The 27,782-nt window shown below is 43.9% G+C and overlaps 2 protein-coding genes across 5 annotated transcripts in view; one reads left to right on the top strand and one right to left on the bottom strand.

The window, feature by feature from the left end:
- pofut1 (protein O-fucosyltransferase 1) overlaps positions 1-27,782 on the top strand; it is a 404,965-nt gene that overhangs the window by 33,933 nt on the left and 343,250 nt on the right. Inside the window, exon 8 of one of the 2 annotated variants that reach the window (XR_007961525.1) lies at positions 9,345-9,356. The exons of the other annotated variant lie outside the window; for it this stretch is intronic. The gene's annotated coding sequence lies outside the window, so the exon portion shown is untranslated. Of the gene's footprint in view, positions 1-9,344; positions 9,357-27,782 lie in introns of those variants that run through there. 2 annotated transcript variants of the gene reach the window in all.
- Positions 1-27,782, bottom strand: part of plxna2 (plexin A2) — a 195,841-nt gene that overhangs the window by 12,866 nt on the left and 155,193 nt on the right. For all 3 annotated transcript variants that reach the window (XM_052059388.1, XM_052059387.1, XM_052059390.1), the window contains exons 16-26: positions 26,977-27,144; positions 25,503-25,596; positions 18,273-18,512; positions 17,098-17,241; positions 16,002-16,236; positions 13,515-13,657; positions 11,446-11,714; positions 5,161-5,227; positions 4,311-4,457; positions 2,473-2,632; positions 2,033-2,136 (exon numbers count right to left, since the gene is read on the bottom strand). In XM_052059388.1, coding sequence (XP_051915348.1) covers positions 2,033-2,136; positions 2,473-2,632; positions 4,311-4,457; positions 5,161-5,227; positions 11,446-11,714; positions 13,515-13,657; positions 16,002-16,236; positions 17,098-17,241; positions 18,273-18,512; positions 25,503-25,596; positions 26,977-27,144 — 1,771 coding nt within the window. The remainder of the gene's footprint in view (positions 1-2,032; positions 2,137-2,472; positions 2,633-4,310; positions 4,458-5,160; positions 5,228-11,445; positions 11,715-13,514; positions 13,658-16,001; positions 16,237-17,097; positions 17,242-18,272; positions 18,513-25,502; positions 25,597-26,976; positions 27,145-27,782) is intronic.

Below are 27,782 nucleotides of genomic sequence, written 5' to 3'. Positions count from 1 at the left end.
AATAGCCTGTGTGTCGGCGTCCGCCCGGTACGCCGCCCTCCATCTCCGCCAGCGCTTTCCTGCGGCGGCAGAGATGGATCCTTGTGATAGAGGAAATGATTGAAGGCGTGCACATTCGCCCCTTCGGGGATAATCCAGTGTGGGTGCGATAGTGGGCAGGTGCGTTAGGAGGCTACAGGGCCCCCCTGCGATAACACCTTTCATTAGACTGAGTGGATTGTGCCGAGCTGTTGGCATTTATCTTCCGTTCCCAAAGCAGCCGCCTCAACCCCGGACCGAACCATTCCCCCCCTGGAGTGACTCCTTTGGTAGACAACTGCCCTCAGATCCTGACGCTAATCCCCCAGTGAACATGTGACCTTTCACCTTGAAAGTGAGAAGGAATGAGACTGAAAAATAAACTTTCAACTTTGGTATCTGCTTTCACCATTCATTTATAGTTCTCGACAAGCATTCTTTATATTACAGCCGGTTTGCTTTTTGAAAGTCAAGATAGCTCCAAACCCTGAGGTCTAAGCTTTTCGGTTATTTTCTTCCACACTTTTTCGGGAAACAAAGCATTTGACGTTTAACTTGATGATAAGAGATTTGTTGGAAGATATTTTCTAATGGGTGGGGGGGGGGGGCACTTTCGTCTGTATTCTATGAACGTAAATTAGAATGAATTGATTATTCTGATTATTCTGAAACCCCGTCATCCACGACAGTTAATCCAAGCACGGGCTAAGATTTCTGAGCTGAATGCAAATATATGCATTATGCTTTCACTTTGGCTGCGCAGCAGCTGGGAAGGTGTGCAAATCCAGGTTATGTAAACCAATAGCCAGAGGGAGAAAAGTAGGTAGGGAGGGCTTCCCGGGGATGCTGGGATATGAATTTTAATACCTCGATCTGGGGAGAAGGAGAGCATTAAGCAAATACTCAAAGTGGTACTCAGTCCGTGTCCCCAAGTTGCCTTTAAAATACAAGTCTTTCTTTTCTTTCTTTTTTTTTCTCAGCAATTTATTTTATGATGCTCCTCGCTGAAGTCAGTTGAGTTGTCGCCATGCAGAGCCCATACAAGGGATAGCAACAGGCAAAGCATTAACGGTCCTTCAGAACCAATGGGGCGGACGCCATAAATAAAAGAAGAACACAACACAGGGGCTATTATCCTGTGGAAACAATAAAGCTGCAGGGCTTCATCAAGGATTAAAGCTCTGCAGGGACCCATCCAGAGGGAGCAGGATGAACACTCATTCAACAGCGCCGCTTTTAATGCGGAAAAGAAAAACACCGCAAATGGACACTAGACATTTCTCATATGACTGGGTCATAATTACGCCTACTAGTCATTTTGCGGGCGCTTCAACGAGAGTGTTTGAAGAAAACTTTGTCCTGCTCGAAGACCATGGCAAGTGACCGAGATTACATGGACATCACTGGAAAATAGACTTTGCACAGATCTGATCGGCCCGGATGGGACCGGTAGATCTTTTGCATTTTATGCTAAATCGGTGATCAGTTGTAATGTCATATGTCCAGTCTGTACTTTGGCCAATGACGACATTGATCGGATTAGTAAAATAAATAAAATTGCAGCAAACATAATCTTGTTGACATTCTTTTATGTGGCCCGCGAAAGCAAATCAAAGATGGCAGCTTTCATGATGCTTGCTAACATTGTGACCAAAATTCTCATTTGCAATAAATAAGAGTGATACTGTAAGCATTTTCTTGTTACCAAACCCCTCATACAGTAACTTAATAGATTAAGAAGAATAAACAATTATTCTTGACTTCTTAATATGGATTCAGTCCTAACGGCCTGGCAAGGACACTTGCAAGTAACTAAAATGCGACAAAAATTAGTTTTCACACCCCCGGTGTAAAGCCTATTGTAAACCATCTTAAATTCTATACTAGGAATCTGACTGCTGCCTCACTTTCTTCCATGTGAAATGTCATTAGGTACTGTATTGCTCTAAGAGATGTCTTGAGTCAAGACGCTCGATGCCCGAGACCTCCAAGCGTGCTCCGAGCTAACACTGACCTGGTAGTGCAAGAGCGTGTTCAGTCGCTTCCAGTCGCTTTCTATCTTGGTGGTGATGTCTTCGTCCTGCAGCACGACGCGAGCCAGCCGTCCCTGGCGCCACTCTGACGACACAACAAAGGCACATTTTCCAGTCACCCTCTAAAGCTATATGTGTATTTTTGTGTTGCTAACCACACAGAGAAGCAGGTCACACACATTCAGGAATGCAATGAGATAGCGAAGGGCCGCACAAATGCTGCTGCATCTCTTGAGCTGGGTGTTTGTGTTGAGTTAGGCATAACGATAAAGATCCTAAATTAGTATTCATTCAAAAAAATCAGTGATCAGATAGGTTGGTGATCGATGGAGGGAACGATGCAACATTCTGATGTTTATTCTCTGCTAATACGTGCACGCCATGCACTTCATCTGGTCCAGATGACGTGTGGGAATCATACCGAGGTCCATGTCGACTGCCCGCGGCCGCTGAGAGTAGGGCATATTCTTGTAGACGGCATCCAGGATCTTCTCTTTCACTTGGGTGATGGTGTCACAGTTCAGCACTTTTACCGGAATCTCTGGACTGTTCTCGTTGTCCGGGTTCACACAGTTTAGGATCTGGATCGGGATAGAGAAATGGCCAAGTATTTTTTGTGGGGGAGGTGTCAGGGATTAGACCAAGGCAGACTTCTGATGGTAAAACTCATTTCATTTCGTAAAAGAAAATATTTATATTGAACAACTTAGAACAGTGTCCAGTCTGAACAGTTTGCTTTGCAAATCAACTTTGCTTTGCATCTTTGGTTGTGACCGGTGACAACCCATCTGGCACGGACAGATTTAATTTCATTCCCTTTCATTTATTAAGATCACCATTAGCTTTGGCGGATGAGATTAATATGATAAAACTAAAACAAACCCTTGTATTGCTTTGTGTGAGGCCCCTTTACAGGGCAATAGAGCCACAGAGTAGTCGAGGAAGCATTAGGTATGAAGGAAGTTTCGCAAGCGCACAAATAGAATAGTGGGATGAAATGTGTTCCTCTTTTCTTTTAATATTTCGCCAAAATTAATACATGTCAAAGTCCCATTCATTCATTCATCTACCGAACCGCTTGATCCTCACTAGGGTCGCGGGGGGTGCTGGAGCCTATCCCAGCTGTCTCCGGGCAGTAGGCGGGGGACACCCTGAATCGGTTGCCAGCCAATCGCAGGGCACACAGAGACGAACAACCATTCGCACTCACACCTAGGGACAATTTTAGAGTGTTCAATCAGCCTGCCATGCATATTTTTGGAATATGGGAGGAAACCAGAGCACCCGGAGAACACCCACGCAGGCCCGGGGAGAACATGCAAACTCCACACAGGGAGGCCGGAGCTGGAATCGAACCCGGTACCTCTGCACTGTGAAGCCGACGTGCTAACCACTGGACTACCGGGCCGCCCTGTCAAAGTCCCAATCCAATTTAAACTTTAGGTGTACAGTTGATAAAGATACTACGATCAGGGCAAAGATTTATTTTCGTCGATTTTCATTATTATGATGTGAATATACATTTTTTTAAACAAATCCGAGGTCAGCAATCACAGACTGTGTGCAATCTTAGAGGTTACACAGTAGTTTGTGCTACTCACACGAACCACGGCAAAGACCAGTTTCTGATTTTTACTGCAATGTGAGTGGAGCGTAAACAGCTGTGAGTTGTCGAGCTCAGGGCTTTACACACATTAGCCTCTCCTCGACCGCATAACGGCGGTCTGGAGAACCCATTTCCACTTGTGCCAGTGTCCGAAAATCAAATTTCACACCTTCATCGAAACACCAATTTCCAGCTCTGCCACATAATGAGGCAAATTTCCAGTCAGAGCAATCAGAGCGTCACCATTTCACGTGCCACTTCTGGCCGTGATTTGTTCGAGGGTGTGTGAAAGCTAATCTCCTCAAACAAGGCCTGATGTTGGACCAAAAGGGAGCCGATGGGATCATTCATTAATTTTACTCTCACAAGGGAGGAAATTGCATACCTCCATCTGTCAAGGAGCTCTTAGTAAGAAACTCAACATTTCTTACATATGTAACACACTATTAAAGACTACAAGAATAATCAAAAGTGACTTTTCAACTGTGAGCGATTAGCATTTAATCACCAACGTAAACTACACAATTGAGATTTGAAGGAACATGTTTTCCAAGTGGACAAAATGGATGGACCAAAATGTTTTAGAAAATACCTGCGCACCTGTGACATGGCCCTCAGACGCATCGAGAGGCGCAAGACTTATTTTGACCTACCAGTGTTTTGTACTCGATCTGCTGGCGGATCAGCTTGTCCTCGCTCAGAGAGTAGCGGGCCTCTCCGGTGATGGCGTCGATGGGCCCTTTCTCCATCTGCTGCTTGATGGCGCAGTAAAGCATGAAAAGAGGTTCACCGGCGCACTCCTGCCAATGCACAGAGAGGGGCGGCATGAAAGAGCGCCAGGTTCATACACTTGAAAGATTCTGTAAAAGGAAATTTCTTGCTACATAAAATGATGTTAGACCTATGAAAGCCTGAGAAGACTGCACTACACCAACAACAGATGCCTGACTTGAAGAACTCGAGTGTTAAACTACTTTTGCCCATTTTTATTTTCAAAGAACTTGAGCACTTTTGCACGCACCAGTGGTCATCTGATGTCATTGTGACATGGAGTTAGCAAGATACCTATGCCGACACCCCAAAGCCCATTGGTGTGGCTGCTTTAGTGTGCCTCATTGTCAGCCGTTAGTGTTCGCACGCCACAGAGAAAAAGGTGGACTAGGAAGGGGGGGGGGGGATTTTGTTTTTGTTGACATGTTCATTACGTTTTTAGAGGGGGTTTATTCATTTTCCCCCCTTTGGAAATACATCATTTTAATTTATTTTGTATTGGTGTAAATATTTTAAATATATGGAGTATTTGTGGGAGATAAAAAAAACGTAAGAAGGGCCCATTAAGTATTGAGTAAACAAAAAATCTGAAATGAACTTCTGTCAAGCCAAAGCTTAACACCAAAATAAAAACATTTTACAAATGTTCCAAATATGCACTCATTATTTATATTTCCATTAATTCATTGCGTCTGCAATATCCATATATATGTGAGCGCCGTCCAAACTGACCTTCAGGAACCTGTGCAGCAGGAAGGCGAACCAGTTGGTGAGCATCTTCTCTGCAACCGACTCTGTTCTGCGGTGATAACAAAGGGCACGAAAAGAACAAAACAGAGTTGGTCAGAACTTTTTACAAGAGAATAGTGATCCATAATTCATGGAAAGGTAGTGCTGGAGCCTTCGGGCGGCTTCCTGTTGTTCCCTGTGAACTTCCTGCAACTTCTGTGGCGACTGAAAAGAAACTGGAGCGGGCATTCGTGTGTGTGGACGTGGGCGCACATATGCATGGTTGAGCCCGTCCCTCATGCCCCCCCTTGACACTCAGCAACCTCACCCTCTCTTTTCGACACAATGTGGTAGTTCCCTTTGCTGAGGATGAAAACTGGAAAATGACCTCCTTGACTGGTTCTTCCACACCAGCACGGTGAAAGATACATTTAGCAAGTTGGCCTCACAACCAGCCGGTTTGAGGTTTGAATCTCTGTGTGGAGCTTACATGGTCTACTGCAGGTATTCTGTCTTGCTCCCACATTCCCAAAACAATGGACAGCACATCCTCCGGGTCCCCTCACAACCCCCCTCCCCCCATATCTCCCTACCATGGTCTCCCTACCGACTAGCATGAGACTTGAATGTGCTGGAAGTTAATGGTACCCATTAAGCATTTTAATAAGCTCAGCAAGTTCCAAAGATGGAAGTTAAATAAAGGCTTTTGTGCAGGGGCTTTGCCGACTCCTTCAGACTGTATCTTTACTTTTAAATGTCGGGGACGTGGGGTTGAGGGGGGGGGGGGACTCTGCTCTTCACCTTCTCCTCATCCTCTGCTTCCCTTTAATTGAGTTTCATTAAAGAACATCCGGATTTCATTACCCAACGCAGCACTGAGGAGTCGTCTTATACGTTGCTGTCTCTCCTCATGGCAGCTAGGGTGCAGTGAGGATATGGGGGGGGGGGGGGCTCCCTTAGTGAAACTAATGAAACAATGCACTTGCAATTAATAACATTGTACTCCATTGCTCTGCATGGGCGGGAAACCTCATTACAAAAATGCTGAGGAGAAAAAAAAATAACGCAAGATTTAAAGGACTCTGGGTGATTGAAGCAGTGTTCTGCGATTCCATTAAAATAACATTACGCTGGGTGAAACTGCAAAATTACTCAGGGTGGAATTTCCTATCACGGATTGTTCTTCCCATGCAGGCATACAAATAACAGCAAAAAAGAAAAAAGGACTCTACTGGGGAAAGGTTGGAAACTATTTTGTTAATTGTGCAAACAAAGTAATGCATGTGCAATATACATCGCTGAGCAGCATTTACCAATTTCACTTTTGAGCCTTGATACTTAAAGCATTTTGCAGTGGTGTCGGGACGGAGGTTGGTCATGTACGGCGGGCCAAGAGTGATTTTTAAGTCATCAGGCAATTAAGACAAACAAAGCCTCCAAAGCAACCATGGTAAGGCACATCACTTTGAGCAGAAAAAGACAACAGATATTTGATTCAATTTGACCTAACCAGAAAGTCACACCCACCTTTTATTATTATTATTACAGTGCACTCCGCTTAATAGAACACCATTGGGCCGAAGCGCTTCTGTTCTACTAAGCGGGGTTTCTATTAACCGGAGACACTTTATTAGGTACACATTCAGACACGTCGACGACCAACTTATGCACGCAGAAAAACCCCTGCTGACGAGTTAGAAGAGATATTTCGACTGTGGACGTCCATATCTTTAATCAAACAACAAAACAACAACTTTAATCAACTTCAAACATCTCAAATCACGAGAAAAATTTCGTTACTTTTGTGTGGAAACAGGAGTCCGTAATTTTGCGGTTGACTTCCCTCTCAATGCGCTGGATAAGAGGGAAGTCCTGGAAATCGCGGGTGTACCTTCTGAGAATCCGGCAATGCATCGTATCGTCTGAGTATGTCCTTCTTATCCGCAGGTGATAGCCCTCGTCTCTTGAATGAAGTTGAAGCCATTGTGACGTGCGTGTGTCTATCTGTGGAGTGACGCGCGCTACCTGTTACTGTATACGGCTAGAACTACCGCGTTTTCTCGCGATAGTGGTACAGTATCGCGATAGCTACACTTCGTCTCTCTCTCGTCTCTTGAATGAAGTTGAAGCCATTGTGACGTGCGTGTGTCTATGTGTGGAGTGACGCGTGCTACCTGTTACTGTATACGGCTAGAACCACCGCGTTTTCTCGCGATAGTGGTACAGTATCGCGATAGCTACACTTCGAAAACCACTAGTTTACAATGTTCATTGCTTACGGCCTGTTCTATTAAGCGGAGATCTGTTCTACTAAGCGGAGTATCTTTATAGGAAATTGCATTAGGCAAATCTGTTCCAGAGCCTTTTGCTCTATTAAGCGGATTACTCTATTAACCGGTGTTCTATTAAGCGGAGTGCACTGTATTATTGTGTTTTTTTAAAAACCGTTTCAGGGAAAGCGGTTACTACAGCGGCCGGCTTATCATGTTATCAGGTTACAGGGTGCATGACAGGGTTAAATCCAAAATGTGAAAATGCACATATCTGCAGGGATGGCTCTATTAAAGCTGAGAGTGTTAACCGATAGAGGCACATTTATTCTATTAAAGAGCAGATAGCGCATCAGCAATTAAACACTCACATAGGAGCAAATACTATCAGGAGATAATCAGCCACGCCAACCTGCTTGAACGGAATCTGCAACGAGGTGGGTTGATGTACAGAGGAAAGGCGGCGGTGCGGCGCTAACGCTAATAGAAATCTTTGTTGTTCAGCCCATGAAATGTCTTTTCAGACTGAGAGTTGGCAAATTAATTCTTTGAATTTCAAGAACAATCATCTTGCCCTGAATTTACTGAGCATCGCTGGTGCAAATATAAAATTATTTTTGGTATTACTGCGACTAAAAGAGGCTGTGCCTTCCTCACATTTATTTCTCTTTCTCTTAGATGGTTATGAAGATTCGACCCAAACTTTGAAAGTTTGCCGAATTTCTTTTAATATAATCATCCATCCATTTTCTAATCCGCTTATCCTTACGAGAGTCGCGGGCGTTCATGAGCCGACCCCAGCTGTATTTTTATTTTTCGACACTGCATCGTGTTCTGCATCCTGATTAGCTAAGGGACTGGAGACTAATGTTAACAGTCTCCGTGCCCCATCACTGTAGTTTGCCATATTTTCTCCATGACAAAACCCACAATGTCGACAAAACGTTTTGTGCAGTATTTCTAAAAAACTCTTAGTTATTTGTTCGAAAACGTTTATACTTGTGTTTTTTTTTTGGTAAGTGCTTGGAGCCTGAAAAAAAAAAAGATTTAATCTTTGGTTTGAATCAGTGCAGAGAAGACAATTTAAATTTGAGGATTTGGTGCTGGGAACTTGCACTTGTGTGCAAGTTACATGACCGAACCCATACAAACCATGATTGGTCGTTACCTGAATCTTGAGCAGTGATGTCACTTTCAGTCAACATCAATTGACAAAATGGCCGCTCCCTGAGATGGATAAAAGCGAGTGGCTTTTGCTGTTTAATTGATATACCAAAAACGCAATATTAATCAAAATGCCATGTTTACACTCGTGACGGTGCATAAAACAAATATTTATTTGCCTTGCCTTTTAAATATTGTTATCTCGAGGACTACTACTCTGCAAAACAAGATCCTGATTGATTTGGATTCCTAAGCAAAAGATATGATTTATTTTGGGTGATAACAGAATACAGAGAGTCACGGCAACTCGTCATCTTTGTATTATACAACAATTCAGTTTAGATGCTCGACAAAACCACAATTGAAATCTCTCACTGATGTGAATTATCGCCATGTGAGCGTTTCAGTCAATGTTGATGTTGAGGACAAGCAGCACTCAGCCATATCTAATCACTTATCCGCGGGAACCTTCAGAAACCAGCAGTGAAAATAAAAAGAAAAGGAAAAAAAGCCCATAAAAGGCCCTCCGGGCAGTGGCCAGGGATGTCGGACTGCCGTGCTCCTAATAATAGCCAATCCTAAAAACGGAGAGATGGTGTGACGCCCCGCTGTCATAGGAAATAACAGTTTAATCTAGGTCCACTTGTCACCAGGTGTTTTTTACGCCTCTTTCTTTTTCTCCTATTTACAGTATTTAGCCGACTGTCAATGTGGCCTTTTCAAACAGAGACGCTTCAGGAACATTAACATCAGAGTGAAGGCCCTTGAAAGCTTACCCGCTGCCTCGCAAGCTACGATGGGCAAAACACTGAACTGAAAAACAGATGGGAACTACGCCACAAGAATCGAACGGGAATTGAGTACTTGATAAAATTTTACACATGGCTTTGAAAGGTTGAGGCAGGTGTGTGTGTGTGTATGTGTGTGTGTAAATGGGCGGCCCCAGTGTTCCAGTGGTTAGCACGTGGACCTCACAGTGCAGTGGTACCGGGTTCAATTTCAGCTGAGGCCTCCCTGTGTGGAGTTTCCTTGTTCTCCCCGGGCCTGCGTGGGTTTTCTCCGGGTACTCCGGTTTCCTCCCACATTCTAAAAACATGCATAGCAGGCTGATTGAATACTCTAAATTGCCCCTAGGTGTGAGTGTGATCATGGATGGTTGTTCGTCTCTGTGTGCCCTGCGATTGACTGGCAACCGTTGAGGGTGGCCCCCGCCTACTGCCCAAAGATGGCTGGGAGAGGCTCCAGCACACCCCACGACCCAAAAACCATTCACATTTTTACTGGGATGTGGTCAATATAACATTGCCTTTCTCTTCCAGCTTATTAGTTACGCCAATTACATCATAAGGTGCATTCTACCATCTATGTTTCTACCCACACTTTTTCTTTTATCAGATCTATTCAAGAAACTTCAGCAAAGGTGCTGATGACACAGAGCGGTCAGGAGCTCGTTGGTGTTTAAAGTTTGAGCAAAAGCATGGCTTCCTCCGGAAAACAATGTGAAGTGGAGACGCGAAGTGGAGTGGAGGCGGGGTGTGTGCGCGCTACGAAGTAAAGTTGAACCACTTGTGAATGTTTCATAAGGAGTTGAAGCCAGGAGAATAAGTGAAGCCGACATTGAGAGCGAGGCCACGGGACAAGACAGAATGCGGAATTATGTGGACCATTTAGATGTTTTCTGCTGGGGCATGTGCACATGCAGCGTTTAACTCGGTGTACGCTAACCCTAACGACTCGAGGGAGGGAAACCATACCGAATCCCGCACGCTATAAAAAATTGAATGACATGCAGCTATACTCAATCGCCTTCCATCGGTCTGTACGGTCTGTGTTCTTCTGCACAAATGTCTTTTCTATTACTTTTCTGAGAAGAAATATGCATGATGTTCATGCCTTTTTTGTCTTGAACAAATAAACTACCAATTGTGTTTAGAGGAGGGCTGGGCTACATGACAAAATAATTTGTCAGATTTTCCACAAAAATCCAATTAATGATATTATTCGCATTTTTGGGGCCTCGCAATGACTGACATGACCGTTGACCCCTCGCATATTTGCAAGTTCAGCACCCACGGATTTGCATATTTGCGGATTTTTTTGTCATCCCCTTTTTCATGGGGTTAATATAAAAAATATAAAATAATTATTTTGTCCATTCCCTACCCCTATGCATTTTAATGGACGTAAATTATATACGGATTTTCACAATTCAGGCCTGGACATATCCTTTGCGCATAGTTGAGATCGACTTCATTTTAAACAATCCCGCTCAACTGTACAAGAATTAAACACGTTGCTGAAATTGATTGGATAGACTAGTCCATCATCTGATGGGATCAGTAATCTGTTATTGTTATTTGTAAACTTGCTGATCGGTGATCGGCTCCAAAATACTGATCGTGTAAAGCCGACTGAACAGAATTTACCTTGAGTGGTCGCTACAGGAGTCAGAAAAGTGACTAAATATGCAGACCAACTCGCAAAATTGGAAAAATTGACTCAGTTTTTGCAAACTAGCTGCCAAATGTGCAGCCATGTTGTTAGTGTAAGTCGCGGATATCAGCAGGGACAAACTTTGAACTACCAAAAAAAAAATCTCTTAAAAAATATCCTGACATGTATTGTTGTTGTAGAATCCATTGGTAAAATCAGTTAATCTGACAACTTCAGTTTTGAGAGATTGGCCATGTCCTGTGTAGCTGTGCCAACCTCAGTGACATGGTGCAAGAACCTCAATTGGAAATGCAGACCAAAATTAGACTAGGCACCATGCAATTCTGCCCAAAAATGAGGCCAAACAATATTGACAGGCCCTTCCCGCCATTCCATTTCCAGCTGAAGCATGCTGGCCTACCTCCGCAGCAGCAGCTTGGGATGATTCTTGCTCTCCAGGTTGCGGTCGATGAGATCCGACAAAAGGTGCTTGAGGACGTCTGTCGCGTACTCCAGGCGTCCCTGTAAGGCCGTCATGATGAGCGAGGCCACGTTGCCGCGGTCCCTCATTGAGAAGGAGCGTTGCATCTCCAGAGTTCGGATGAAGGTGAGCAGGAACACTTTATTGTTGATAAGCTGACCAAAGAGCTTCAGGGCCTTTTCCACATTCTGCTGGCCATTCCCTGACACCTAAATAGAAAGAGGGAGGGATAGTTATGACCCACATGGCGCCGCATTAAACCAGATTTATATACAAATTGCAACGACACTGAAAAAAGCTTTTGATGAAATGACTATTTCAGTTCGTTAAGATGAAATAGACTCCTCTGGATCCAAATACATTTTTAAAGTCGAGGATACATCAATGTAAAAAATATATCTGGCTCCAGATGATTTTGTTTTGCGCAGCCACTTGGCAAAAGACAATTGAGTAAATTCAACACGCCCTTTTTTTCCAGTGTATTATTGGGAATGATGGAATTGATATGCCTTTGGGTGTTCAGTTCTTCCCATTCCAACTTGACCTTGAGGCACCAAACCTACTCCAGTTTCAGTTCATGCAGGCAGACAGCCCCACTATGGTGAGTAACCGAGAAGTTCCTAATCAATTATTGACCAGCGTCTATTAAAGAGTACGGCATCCAGATCCAGCAAATGTCAAGTAACTTGCACAAGTAAGACGATCTCAGAATAGAAAAGATTATGGACATTTGGAAACTAACCTCAAGCAAAACTGTCTTTCGAACTGTTCATACAAGAGCTTTCATTCATTGACTAAATACGCGTTTGTCAGGGCTTTTGCACACAACTCCACTGGACTGTAAACAATGTTAAGATGGCCATCTATTGACTTTGAGAGATATTGGGTGTAACTCACCAAGTACCGTGTTGGCCCAAATATAAAATGGCCCTGATTATAAGACGACCCCCTCTTTTTCAAGACTCAAGTTTGAAAAAAGACTTTTTCAACACCAAATGCATTTTTATACAGAAAATAATTACTGTACATCTGAAACAAATGATTATAACAATATATTTGAGAGAAAAAGCATGTTTTTCCATCATTCAAATCTCAATATCTGAACATTTAAATATGTAAACTAAAGTGTAATCAGTATCGTAACTGAATGGCTTCTGGTTTTTGAAATGTGAATGACATCATAACTTCTCCTCAGCTGCCGATTAACCTGGCCGATCTTAGACCCACTTTTCTCCAGATTGTCGCTACGTTTCTCCATTTTTTGTTATCTCTTCTATTATTTTCTTCTCTTTTTTTTCTTACCGCTATTTTTATTTTTATTCTTCGTGATAGGGGTTCACTTTGGCCTGGGGAGTCAAGTTCAGCATTCGCTTCAATGATATCTGGGCTCCATCTCGCGTGGTGAGTGGGTATAATGTCTAAACCCCGAATATAAGACGACCCCCACTTTTTAGGTCTCATTTCAATGCAAAAAACACCGTCTTATATTCGGGCCAATACGGTAGTTGATTTTGAGGGATATTGCTATCTGGGATTCTGAAGACCCACATTGAAAAAAAAAAAAGACCTGCAACCTTTTATCCTCACCAAAATATGCGGTAATAAAACATTTTAATGACATAATTTTTTGTGTACTGCCTTTTTATATCTTTGCCTTGTCAATCAATCAATATATTATATCATTGACATTTATTTCATTATACTGCGGGATAACTGTCATTCTATTTTTTATTCACTGATGGGTAGGGACTTTTGACTTTTTGAAATACTTTGCCTCGCCCGATCGAGAACAACTGCGCAATTAAAGCAAGTCCTACTGATTTTGGTAACAGCCTACGTGCCAGCCTGACTTTATGCTTTGCTGCTAAGGAGTCACATTTTGGGATGAACGGGGCAGACAGGATAAGCGGCATGATGCTACCCTTTACTCTTCTCTTCAAAGTGACACCAATGGGAGTGCAAAAGGACACTTCCCTCAGCCTCTGTTCATTGTGTGTCCCAGTTGTTACCTCCAGCTCTCTGAGAACAGGATGATCCTCAATACCAGGGAAGAGCACCCTCATGGCATAGGTCCTGTAGTCCAGATGCGGAATGCCGGCTCTGTCCAGGTCGCTGGTGAGCTCATTGATGTCGGTTTGCAGCTCGGCAAAGGCTTTTTTGAAGAAAAAGAAAGAGATGCCAGTTAGGGGGAATGCAGGAAAGAATAACGCTCTCATCGCTCTGATCTTCACAGTGTTCACGACCGCTATCACGAAGCAGACAGTTCAAGCCCAAGGTAGTCTTGACTTCAGAGAAACTCAATATTTCACATTTGAGCTTTGGCAAAAAAAACACAAAGTACCATCTCCCTCCTCGACTACACCTCCCATTCTCACCCCATTTTTTTTTTATCAGGGAGACAGTAAATTGGCCCCAGCAGTGTGTGGATCATCTCAGCATGAGGCTGCAGGTGAGTGTCGGCTAATTGGCTCGATCCCGACTTCTGTCTCTAGTTCAGGACCCCTCCCCTACACCCCCATTCTCCCTGCACGTCTCAGCCTTGCCGCCCTGGGGGAGAACCCCACCATTCTCCACCGCCCGAAAACTATCACGGGAGCAGCGGCTGTGTTGCCCCCCCCCCCCCCCCCATGTCATTCCCCTTCCAATTCCTTGCGGCTGGTGTGCGTCAATACAGGCGTTTTCAAGATTCTTACCTTGCCAAAGAATATACCATAGAGCAGGGGTGCCCACAGTTTTTGGACCGAAGATCTACTTTTCGATCAACTAACCTCCCGGGATCTACTATTACCAACACGCGCACGCGCACACCCACCCACGCCATGATAAGAAACAGCCTGAAACTGAGGCATGCGATGCACTTTTGCAGCCTGTTAACTATCGTAGCTCACACGTACCATTTTCAAGTGCTTCCCTGGGCCCTCCTAGATTCCTATTCTTTGCCCGTGCCCTCGGTGAATTGTACACGAAGCAAACTCTGAATGAGAATAATGACGATAAAAGATGCGCGCAACAGTTCTGATCACAACCTGCAATTGCAGACTGCTGAGCGCAAACAACTTCCGGTGACGTAATCACGCGCCATTGTAAATTCAAGATTTACCTGCTTTATTTTATTTTTTAAAAGATTTTTGTGTGAAAATGAGACTGATAGGATGATTAGGGTGCAGCGTACAGTACATTAACACAAAAAAGATATTACTAACATGTGCAAAGACACACGACTGGTTGTTTTGTTTTTTTTCCTCCTCGACACTCCTTGGATCTACTTGGGACCTGTCTTAGATCTACCGGTAGATCAGAATCGACCTAATGGGCACCCCTGCCATAGAGGCTCAAAAGCTGAACATCCCAAAAGGTTTGCAATTCAAAGGAAATGTCTTTAGAGGTCGTGTCCAGTCTGTACAGTTCTAAATAGGCCGCCTGTACCATCCCACATTTCAGGAATAGTAGCGATATGGTACGGTTGGCTTGTGTAGGGTTGAGCAAGACACATTGTTGTGTATTGATCGAGAATTGTTCCTTCTGCGTTGAAATGAAAATAACATGCAGGCATTACTATGCTGTCACATTTATCTTCTTGGTTTGATTCATTGTGTTACATGCCGTCTTACTGCTTGCTTACTGCTTCGATGTCACACCATTTTTCTAGGTGACACAGCGATTACTTGCATTTCCCTGCGCTGGAAAAACACAAGTGTGATCAAAATTTACTGATCTGAATCGTACTGAGGGGGAGCAAACTTGTTGAAAGTGGGTGAGATTGGATTTGGCATGGCAATAAGTTTAACACTTTGAACCGCGCAAAAATGAAATGCATTATATGCAAGTATGGATATGAATAAATAATTCCACCGATAACGTATCTTTTGGAGAGTCTAAGAACATGAGTCACAATGGTTGACTGCATGGCACGCCGGCCGAGACGACTGTGTCGCTGCATTATTTAAAATGCACAGACCACGAGGGATTTGCTTTCTATATGACACACAAACACACACACACACAAATACAGTTACATAAGAAATAGGACAGCTTCACAAATGCATAATGTGAGCAAAAGTCACATGTCCAGCAAGCTGCCTAGCCCTTTTTTCGAAGGGTTAGTCCTGACCCTTCTTTGTTTCCAGCATGGTACATGTACAGTAGATGGGATATCTGTTCACAGCTGTATCAGCTTGGAAAACAGCAAAACATCACCTAAGCGTTTCCAATTAATTTAAAACAAGACATCCTTAGTGTTTATCTTTTCCCCATTTTGAAAGTGACCTGCGTTTGACCACCAAATCACACTTGGTACTGAGTCTCGGGCTACATTTTAGGTATCTCGTCACTGAAGATACTACCCGAAAGGAGGGTTTAAAAAAATGGTACCAATCTGTTGATTTTGTATCTTTCGCATAATAGATAGACACGATAGATGTGAATCAAACTACACTACTCAGAGGAAACTTGGCTGCATACTCCCAGATAGTGGACTCCACCACCCGTCTACCAACCTTCTTTACACTCCAGGGCGACTCGAGACTCCAGGTTGTCCATTTGCATCTGCAGCCGTTTGAGCGTGAGGTCGTTCTCACGTGACTTTCGCTTGTAGGCAATCAGGACGAGGATGACAATGATGAGGAGTAGGCCACCGCCGGCGGCGATGCTGACGATCGCCGGAAGGGTCAGTAGACTGTCTGACATGATGTGCACGGTTCCGGGTGAGACGTGGAGGCCGCCGACTTGAACCTGTGGAGTATCATCTATGTGTCAGTCAGTCTGTCTGTCTCTTGAAGTAATAAACTCTCAATCTCATCTGACCATCTCTCATCCTGTACGTCCACCCATTGATCGATCTATTGATGCATCCATCCACGCATGCATCCATCAATCCGTCAGACTACCTTTGTGCAGGTGTCCTCAAACCTATCTAACTTCAAGTCAATCAAATTAGAATTGTATTCATTCATTCATTCATTCATTCATTCATTCATCTTTCGAGCCGCTTGATCCTCACTAGGGTTGCGGGGGGTACTGGAGCCTATCCCAGCTGTCTTCGGACAGTAGGCGGGGGACACCCTGAATCGGTTGCCAGCCAATCGCAGGGCATTAGAATTGTATATGACTGTTAAATGATAATCATCACTTCTCTCCCAAATAGTAAGAACTGGTTCTACTGCCTCATAGTGGAGTAAGTTTTAACACCCATTGAATTTGGCAAACATGTTTCTTTGGATAATATGCTGAAAGATCAGCACAGAGCAATGACAGTGAGTGCATGTTCAGTCTGAAGACATGGTCTGCTCTGTGAAATCTGGACATATATTGCATGCTTAAATATTGTATAAACACACACAGCTGCATACAAAATGAAGGAAAGCACTCAAATGCAAGTAAGCAATTACAAATTCTTGCAGTGGATTATAGAACCTTTTGGCGCCTCTGAGCCCACTCATACTGCTCTCCCTTTAACCCCTTTCCCTCGGCTGAATGAGCAATGATGAATGCATGAATAATGGAGTTTGAAATTATAATGAAGATAAAATCCCCTATGTGGGGACAGATGGGGAAAAAAAGTTGGATGCTAAGTGGCTCTGGGTTTGCACTGACCATGACTTTGTATTGTCCAGTGAAGTTGGGCGGCTCACATAGCAGCTGGCTCTCGGACACGGTCACAGAGCAGGGGGTCTCTCCAATCAGCACTGTGTAGTTAAGCTTCACCCCTCCTGAAGCTGGAGGAAGCAGGTTTTTGCCCTGTGGGTACATAAGGGGATTGCAATTCAGATGTGCCACATCAAAACACATGGCCTGGTGAAATATGATTTCAAAAGGCTTCCAAAAAGAAAAAGAAAAAGAAACAAAGAAAAAAGAAAATGGCCCCCACATCGCTTGTCAATGAGATACATGTGTGCAGTTTACCGTATTTTCTGCACTATAAGGCGCACCTTCAATGAATAGCCGATTTTAAAACTGTTTTCATATATGGGGCACACTGCTTTATAAGAACAGAAGCTACAACAGTGGCTGTGGTTGTGCTCTGCATCCACTAGATAGTGCTACACTAATGGAACTACAATACAATACAATACAATACACGACAGCTTTTTTTATAGAGAGCCTTCAAAACCGCTGCAGCTGTAAGAAATCCATGAGAACTGTTCGCAAGCACGGATATGAAACATACAAATACAAATGGCCTTACAAAACAAGGAATGAAAGACAAAAGTTATGAAGACAAAAAGGCACACACACATCTTGCGCTCACATCCATAGGGGCTAAATATCCTTATCAGGCTTGCTTGTCTCCTTATTTTTTCATTTAGTCAGTAGTCAACTCTGCTTTTGGTATTATTTTCATTTCATAATGGCTCCACAGAGCTTACAAAGTTGTCTGTTTGAGTGTGTGTTGGCCAATTCGTGTTAGGCAGAACCCTTTTAGGTTACAATTGGTTCCTGCTGATAATCACCATGAGCTGGCATAGGAACACTAACAGGGAAACAACTAAATGGAATATAAAAACACTGAAACTCCATCGGATTGTAGGGCGCACTGTTGGCCTTTGAGAAAATTGAATGCTTTTAGATGGGCCTTATAGTGCAGAAAATACGGTATATAAAACAATGTACAGTGGCAATGGTTTCTCTAAAGGACAAAGTCAAATTTGAACCCACGATAATTACTGGAGTAAATAGTGCTCTTTACTCGCATTCCGTTTCATACTTTCAACGCATCTGTAAGTCACACGAAGTCAACTCGTCAGATGGGAACTCAAGAATCTGCATACCTTGAGAATGATGGGAGAGCCTGGTTTTTGCTCTAGGACCCCGGTGGTGCTCAGAGGTTCAAAGTAAGGGTTTGGGTAATAGAGGAGGGTGGTGGTGTTGTAAACCAGCAGCGCCTGCACGTTGTTGAAAATGAAGCCAAATTCGTCCGCGTGTTTCACAGTGTCCAAGCCTGGATGGTAGTCTTCCACCAGGGAGGGAGCGGAGCAGCTCATGCTGGTCGCATTCAACCCTTTACACACCTGTTGAGGATATTCAACGCAAATGTGAAAGTCACGTAGATCCTCAAATTGCGCAATTCAAATTCACACCTTTGCTCCTCTGGAAAATAATAACAAGTAGTTAGTTTAGTAATAAAGCAATAGCATGATCTCACGGCCTTGCAACATGTACAAACTGCCCGCTGTCATTTTCAACAGTTCAGTCAGTAAATCCATGTCATTATTTGAGCAAATACAAAACAAAAAAAAACCCACATTCCAATCCAATTTCAAATCAATCCAATCATAAGTGTATGTGTAAAATGTACAAAATTATACATATGTGGTGTGTGCATTGTTCTGCGAGGGTCTTTGCAGGCTGAAATGAATCAATTCAGGTCAATTTTGACATTTTGAATCACCGGGGATTACACAGACGGCATATAAAGTCCTCTTTCTTTGCGCAGAACCAACTGTCGATCATTAAATCAGTCCCCATTGTTGAGTAAGCCTTCATGAGATGAAAAATAAACAGCCGCTGGTGCTCGAGTGAAAAACATCAGCCACGAAGCATGGAGGAGCTCGCCTCGACTCCCTTCTCAGCCAGAGACTGAGGCTGAGCTACGGTTCTTTTATTACTTCTCTCCAGTTTGCCCAGATGAGAGAGTTGTCTCCCATCTATCCTCGCTGGCTCAGCTCTAGAGAGGGGAGGAAGGGAGGAGGGAGTGAGGGTTTGGGAGGCGAGGATTGATTGCTGAGCAGCAACTCCGCTCACAAAGGTTTTTTATCTGCTTTCATTCTCGGGCTGCTCCCTCTCTCAGGGGAAGAAACTTAATTAGAGGCAAATATCACCAAAGATGCTGAATGCAAGCAAATAGCACACCTTCTACCTGTTGTGTGTGTGTGTGTGTGTGTGTGAGAGAGAAATAGAGAGAGGGAGAGAGAGAAAGAGAGAGATAGAAAGAGAGAAAGTGCGTGCATGGTGACACAACCAGCCAGGGAGATCGATGCAGAGTTGTTGTGTGTCGTCAACACCATACGAGTTGTGTTCTCAGGAACAGGCGTTCTCTTAACATGTAGACTATCAAACTTGTTTGGACCAGGGAAGTGAACTGAGGCGAAGACTACAATTCCATTAGAACATAGGTGTCTAACTCAGGTCCTGGAGGGCCGCTGCCCTGCATGTTTTCCAAGTCTCCCTGTTGCAACACACTTGATTCAAATGAACAGATCATCAGTAAGCCCTGCGGAAGCCTGACAACAGGGAGTGTGGTGTGTTGCAACAGGGAGACTCGGAAAACATGCAGGGCAGTGCCCCTCCAGGACCTGAGTTTGACACCTATGCATTAGATGATTGCATAACCATTCATTCCTGCATTCCAGTTGTTCTGCCCTGAAGCGACACAGAAAGGACAAATTTATGTTTAACATCTGAACTGTCCCTCAAGCTACCTTCAACGACACCATGACATTGCTTTAGTGCATATGAGCTCACCTTTTCTTATAGTTACAAGTACCGTATTGGCCCGAATGTAAGACGGTGTTTTTTTGCAGTGAAATAAGACTAAAAAAGTGGGGGTCGTCTTGCATTCGGGGTCTAGACATTTTACCCATTCACGACGCTAGATGGCGCCAGATATAATTGAAGCGAATGCTGAATTCGACAGATGTTACGTTGTTTTTCGTTCGTATTTTACGGTCTTTATTTTTCTTCCTTGCTCTTTTGTGCAAGCACTTTTTGTTACTCGTTTGGATTTGCCTCCTGGTCCTTATTGTGGACCAGCGCTTTATGTTCTCGCCTTATTTTCGGTGCGATTGAGACATTAAATTGTCTTTTTCCCTACGAAGACCTTGTTTTTGTCTACGTTTTTGGATCCCCCCCAAACTCGGTTTATCCGAGTCCTAACATGTTTCAGATATACTGTAATTATTTTCTGTATAAAAATTAATTTCGTATTCAAAAAGTCTTTTTTTCAAACTTTAGTTTTTAAAAAGAGGGGGCCATCTTATAATCAGGGCCGTCTTATATTCGGGCCAATACGGTATTACTTTGGAAACGACAAGTGTTTGGACTGAAGATCAAGGAGCTTGACAGAGCTCTATGTCTCCCAATCCTGCAACATCCTCTATGAAAGTTTTGGAGTTCTTCAGTCATCTGCAGTAGACCTTTGACAGGCAAGTGGCAAGACTGCTGCAGAGATGACGGTCCGTAACATTAAACTGTCAGAAATGACTACTGTCAGTAGTTTCCTCTCCTTTCTCTTATCGTGTCACATGCTAAAACCCTGTCAGGACCAAAAACAACCGCGACTTTGTTTTTTCCCTGGCTGTGGAAAATGGAATCCAAGGTGACGAGCAAAAAAAAAAAAAAAAATTGTGATGTGCAAAATGGCCATTGAACAATGTGATAAGCAAATGTGTTGTTTGGCTCGAGGATGAGACTGCCCGTAGCTGTCAGTCATTATACTGACAAAACACTGCACGGTAACTGACTTGGAATATTAGCCGAGGATGTTCTTTTTACCTCTTGCAACAAAACACGAGCAGATGCACTTATGACATGGCACTCGCACAACTTCCAAATTACAACATTGTAGTTTGTCAAAGGAACCTGGCTCCTTATCTGCAGCTCGATCTGTGTCTTGCCAAATACCGAGTGCACGACACTTTCCTTCAGGCCATGCAGAGAGGGAAGCTTCACATTGTTCTGTTGATAATGTGGAATGAGGTCAACTCTTCGAGAAAATAATTGAAATTGTGGCCTCATCGGTTTGCACTCTCCAAGAGAAGCAACATTCCCGAGTGCCTCGGGCTGCAGATCGAGTGTAGTGTCTTCATGCTGCCCAACAAACTACGCAAAAGTATTGCGGCCAGGGTAGCAGTGAGAAAGGAAGGGAGGATAGGATATGGCCTCGTAGTGATGTGTGTAGGATGAGGGGGGGTCAAAGAGTCAGGGGTCATCCGGGGGCTAGTATTTAAAAGATGGCTGGCTCTGTGCTCCGTTACTCCTACACTGTTTTCCTGCCAAACCAACTGGCATAAAATCCAAAGCTCCCATCCACACGAGCCTGTGTGTGGTACACAAGCCAACAAGCCTTTGCCATGTTCACCGGGCTAGAGGTTCGTGAGTCAACTTGTCAGCATGATTTAAAACAAGTCAACGTGAGCCAAGTATCATTAGAAATTGGAGCCATCTCAGCATTGATACAAACTGCAATTCCCCTCAGAAATTTCATGCAAATGTTGAGAGATACAATCGGTAACGGCAGAGAAATAAATACACAAAAATAAATAGTTGCAGACAGTCACAAAATATCCCAACGGGCATCTTCCACAATCGGGCTCCAATTATAAAGTCAGCTTGAATGAAACTATGAAGAAACAAACAAATACGACATTTAAGGGTACTGACTAAATGACTTTAATTACCAGATGTCATCCCGGTGGCTTGTTAGTCACAGACGTGTCACAGTTATTTAGCGCGGAGTCGAGTCCTGCAAAGTTAGCCGTGCAAGTGGAGCAGCGCAGCTTTACTTACCCTCAGAGACACACAGTGAACCCATGATTCATCTATTCTAAGAATTTCTTTTTAAAGCCACCATTTGGGAAAAAAAATTGAGAATAGTTATTTGTACTGCAGTAACCCAAAAACGATGTGTGCCACACCACTTCTGAAGCAATATACACACTGAGTGACAGGAGGGATTAGTCACTGCTGTTGCATCCATCCATCCATCCATTTTGTGATCAAGGGTCATGAGGCGTGCTGGAGCTTATCCCAGCTGTCTTCGGGCAGGAGGCGGGGTACACCTTGAACTCGTTGCCAGCCAATCGCAGGGTACAAAAAGACGAACAACCATCTGCGCTCACACTCGTATGCCCTTGATTTTCAAAATGTGTTTTTTTCCAAAGTCCTGCGATCAATCAAATATTTTTGGTTCATTCTCTCTATGAGGGTGTCCCGGTGGTCCAGTGGTTAGTGCGTCAACGTCATAGTGCAGAGGTACCAGGTTCAATTCCAGCTCTGGCCTCCCTATGTGCAGTTCTTCGGGCCTGGGTGGGTTTTCTCCGGGTACTCCGGTTTCTTTCCAAATTCCAAAAACATGCATGGCAGGCTGATTGAACACTCAAAATTGCTCGTAGGTGTGAGTGTGAGCGTGGATGGTTGTTCGTCTCTGTGTGACCTACGATTGGCTGGCAACCGGTTCAGGGTGTCCCCCACCTACTGCCCGAAGATGGCTGGGATAGAATCCAGCATCCCCGCGACCCTTGTGAGGATAAGCGGATCAGAAAATGGATAGATGGATGGAGTCTGTCTAAGAAGCCCCACACCAAATGTCACACAGACCGGTAGGGGTCCCTGGTGGCTTGAGGCTACTGATCTAACTGCATGCGGAAGTGCAGCGGAAGACGACATGCTGATGAATGAAATTCCAAAAGTGGGCATGTTACATAAAGCACATGCAAATTCTTGCGGTTATTATTCTTTCCAATGATACAATACAGTCCACCATAAATCAACAAACATCAGTGTGTGTAAGAAGCACTGCAGTCTGACACTCAAGAGGCTGCCGTGACTGAATGAACCACCCATGGATGGTGATGTGATGCATGGCAGTGCATTCAGTGCACAAAAGAACAACAATCAGAACATATAATGTTGCAATTATTGAGTATCCATGATGGTTGATGGACAAAGCTTTCTTTTTATGAGCCGTATGCCTCTGACAGGCACACAGTCACTGATCGGATACAATCACAACCTTCTCTTTGTGCATGAATGCAGGTGACATGAGGCAGAGAGAAGCAAGGAGGGCATCTCACGCTACAGACACCTGATAGACAGGCGCTCAAGTCGAGTTGAGTATTACTCAAGAGAGATGGTGACCATCCTCTGGCAACAATGGGAGCAGAGACTGGAGGCATATGAAAGATGTGTCGTGGTAACCTCAGCGTTACAAATGCATCCTCCGCATGTGTAATCAAGGCAGTGAAGCAGGCAGCTTTTGCGAGGTTGAAGAGACGAACAAATCTCTGTCAAGGCTGAGCAGAACAGCAGACACCAAGACGAGTCAATCACATTTTAACAGGCCACACAGGAAGTGTTTATGTGCCCTTCCGAATATAAAACAGCCTGCTTGCAATGTACACAGACCTTCATATCTCACAAAGGGCTTCCAGGGAAACGGTGTCCTGATGCGGGCAAACATCGTTGGAATAAAAACTCAAGGCTGAATTTTGATCTCCAGCACTAAACGAGCAACACACTTGAGGCTAATTTTAGACCGCACTCAGCAGTACGAAACAGGACTAGAAATGGGGGAAGGCTTTTTTTCTCTTCTTGTTTTCCCCTGAGATGCTATAAAACAGTGATTCTCAATCTTTTCGGCTCGTGTCCCCGCGAACCTTTTTGTCATGCAATGACACCACTCATCCGTGTTGATGATTCTCTAAAAGTACAACAGAATACAGCTCATGATGAAATGAATAAATACCATTTTGTTTCCTTAAATTCAAACAAGTCTTATAACCCACCTACCTATCTACCGCCCGACCAAACCAACTATCAAGTCAAGTCAAGTCAACAGTATTTATAGAGCACTTTCAAACAGCCATCGCTGCATACAAAGTGCTGTACATGGAGCAATTTAACATGCACAATAAACTTTAAGACAAATCGTAATAAAGGTGGTAGAAAGCACCAAACAGTAAAACCAAGAACAAATCTAAGTCATGCTGAGTCCAATGCCAAAGAATACAAGTGAGTTTTGAGGAGGGCTTTGAAGATGGGCAGCGAAGAGGCTTGCCGAATGTTCAGTTGGAGGTCATTCCAGAGAGAGGGACCAGCAACAGAAAAGGCTCAATCCCCTCTGAGCCTCAGTTTAGTTCTTGGTACATCTAATAATGTCTGGTCCACAGACCTGAGGCGCCGGGCAGGTGTGTAGGGGCGGATGAGCTCAGAGAGGTAAGGTGGCGCGAGATTTGAAAACAAAGAGGAGGATCTTGAAAATAACTCTAAAATGAATGCGGAGCCAGTGAAGGGATGCCAGAGTAGGAGTTATGTGCTCCCTCTTACAAGTACCAGCCAAGAGGCGAGCAGCGGCATTCTGGACCAGCTGAAGGCGCTTAATGGAGGACTGGCTGACTCCAAAGTAAAGGGCATTGCAGTAATCGAGCCGGGATGTGACAAAGGCATGAATTACTGTCTCAAAGTGTTCATGTGAGAGGAGAGGTTTTATTTTGGCCAGCTGTCTAAGGTGTAAGAAGCTGGATTTAACAACGGCACCAATTTGCCGATCGAGTTTGAAATCACTGTCCAGTTTAAGGCCCAAGTTTGAGACTGTTGACTTAAGATAAGGAGACAGGGGGCCCAAGTCTACAGGATGGAATGTACAAGGGCCACTGGGACCAAACAACATCACCTCTGTCTTCTTTTCGTTGAATTTCAAGATCTATCCACTAATATACAGTATATTCCATAGTACATGTACTAAAATATACATCATGCTGCTGCTGCTGATTAAAACATTGTTCCATATGTAAATGGACCCTGGCACTCTTCTGTATTTTAATCTTCTGTTCCAGTCTACTTATTTTACCCCAGCCATGCGACCTCCTTCTCTTTGTCCAGAGAGCCCTAAGAACAAATCCCATTCTCTTAATTAAAAAAAAAAAAGTCGGCAGGCCAGAGACTCAAACGCAATTTGTGGCGATTTCCCAATGCTGGGATTTTGATTATGTGGGGTATCTTTCTGCTGACCAGCGACATCCTGCAGTGCTTAATCTTCTACTGAAACCCATTAGAGGTCCACTTGGCCTCAATCATGCACACCTCCAACACGCCCCCAACCACTTTTCCAGACTGTAATATCCGGGAAACAGTAAACGGTTGTGGGCTCACTGCTAAATGCATTATTCTAAAAGAGCAGAGAGGTGGACAGAGTGATTTGATTATTTCTGTGATGGCAATTTGTTTTATGAGTACAAAAGAAAGAAGTGGCAAGTCAACCGAGCAATGGCAATGACACTTACATTGACTGACTCTTTGCCGGCATACTTGACTCGGATCCTGGGCTCCTGAACCACATCCAGGTTCGTGCCGGTCACCATCAAGGGGGTGTGGCCACTGAGGACAACCAGACATGTATACAACGTTGACGGATTTGATTGATTCCTGGCTCATATTGACATAGTTCATAATTAGTCATCCAAGGTCAACACCTTCTCAATGACAATTATGTGGATGTTATTATATAGGTTTATATTGCATTTCTTCACCCAAAAGTGAAATAATCGAACCTTTAAATGTCGTACAAGTTGGAATCCTCTAGCTTTTGAGCAAGATTTTTTCGCCACCGATTTTTATTTTTTGTATGTCTACATTTTGTGAAATAAAGACTTGACTCATTACCAAGGTAGATAACAAGTTAACTAAAATGGCTTCCATCAATTCATTTCCACTTTGATATTTCTTTAGAAAGCAGTGAAGAGCAGAGAAATAGCTCCTCATTTTCTGAGAAATATTCCGATAAGTTCTCTTGTTGTTGTCATACATTTTGATTTGATTGTTGGTTAGCACGTCAGCTTCACAGTGCAGAGGTACCGGGTTCGATTCCAGCTCCGGCCTCCCTGTGTGGAGTTTGCATGTTCTCCCTGGGCCTGCGTGGGTTTTCTCCGGGTGCTCCGGTTTCCTCCCACATTCCAAAAATATGCATGGCAGGCTGATTGAACACTCTAAATTGTCCCTAGGTGTGAGTGTGAGCGAGGATGGTTGTTCGTCTATGTGTGCCCTGCGATTGGCTGGCAACCGATTCAGGGTGTCCCCCGCCTACTGCCCGGAGACGGCTGGGATGGGCTCCAGCACCCCCCGCGACCCTAGTGAGGATCAAGCGGTACGGAAGATGAATGAATGAATGAATGTTTTTTTTGTTTGGTTTTTTTTGCAGAGTGAGGAGCTGTAATGCTATGCTAAAAATGTTTAATGTGAATATGTTTAAGATTTGGCATTTAAAAATGCCACTTTTTTTAGACACTTATATAGGTATTGATCAGATCTAATTAAATTAGGTTAATATTTGTTTCAATTGTTCATGTAGGACCGTATTCTATTTTCACTTGGCAAAGGTTTGCCCTCTTTGGATGTTCCTGTTTTTTTAAATTATATTTCATGAAAAGTAAAACTTTGATTGTAAAATAGCTTGCAGGACTTTTTGTAAGATTCCCGAGTAAATTCAGTCGAGTACACAATTTAATTCCTCGGCTCTAAATTAGAAGTGCATTTGAAGATTACATTCAATGAGAGATTGTCTGCGGACCGTGTGAAGCGGCAGCTCAATCACATCCAAACTAATTTAAGGAGAAGTAATTGAAAGTGCAGTATTGACTTACGCCGGCTAACAATCGATTGCTTGATGGCAAAGCTTCACAGGACTGAGTTGATGAGAATGTGAATGAATGTATTGACATGTATGTGGTGCGACCCACAGGTCAGGTGTGTGTGTTTTACCTGGCAATGCTCCAGTCGGGTTCAATGCGCACCACGGTGGGATCTTCAATGTACTCGAAGGTGAGACTTTCCCTGATTTGGGAGTGATCCACACTGACGCTGATCTGGACCGAGCTGATGCCGGACAGAGAAGGTGCGGAGCAGCACACAATCTCTGTCATAGTTCGACTGCAAGAATTATAAAGAGCAAAAATTATTAACATTAAATGGGCGCACCTGGATGCCCTGCAGAGGAAACTAATTTTCGCAGCTTCTATCCAGGATCTTGTTCTTTCGGTGCTGCCCGCAGTTTGTGACCATAGGTGAGGGTGGAAATATAGATCTACACCACAACGGACCAAAACAAAGTCTGTATCACTGAAGATGCTGCACCGATCCACCTGTCGATCTCCCGCTTTATTCTTCCCTCACTCGTGAACAAGACCTGCAAGACCCTGGAGCTCCTCCATTTGGGGCAGATCTCATGCCCACCCGGACATATGACAGACTGCAATAACTGGCGGGTCATTACACAATTACCACATTCCAGCCTTTCATAGGATCCATTATCTACAAATGACCACATGTATGATTGTATCAGATCTACTTTGTCAACATATGTGTCCTCATTCCATGAGTTCAGTTCCTATCCAGCCCAAACCCATTAACGGCATTGACCTCCCGTGGCAAGTATACAGGAAAGAAACACAAGCCAGTAATTAAGCCCGCATCTCATTAAAATGCAACTTACTTCAACCGTATTGTGTAGCAGTCAGACCACAGTACAAGGTCTTAAAATAGCTGCCGAAAGATGGAAAAGTAAAGGT

The sequence above is a fragment of the Hippocampus zosterae genome, chromosome 2 (genome assembly GCF_025434085.1).
Source record: "Hippocampus zosterae strain Florida chromosome 2, ASM2543408v3, whole genome shotgun sequence".
Lineage (NCBI taxonomy): Eukaryota > Metazoa > Chordata > Actinopteri > Syngnathiformes > Syngnathidae > Hippocampus > Hippocampus zosterae.
This window is presented reverse-complemented; position numbering and strand designations above follow the sequence as displayed.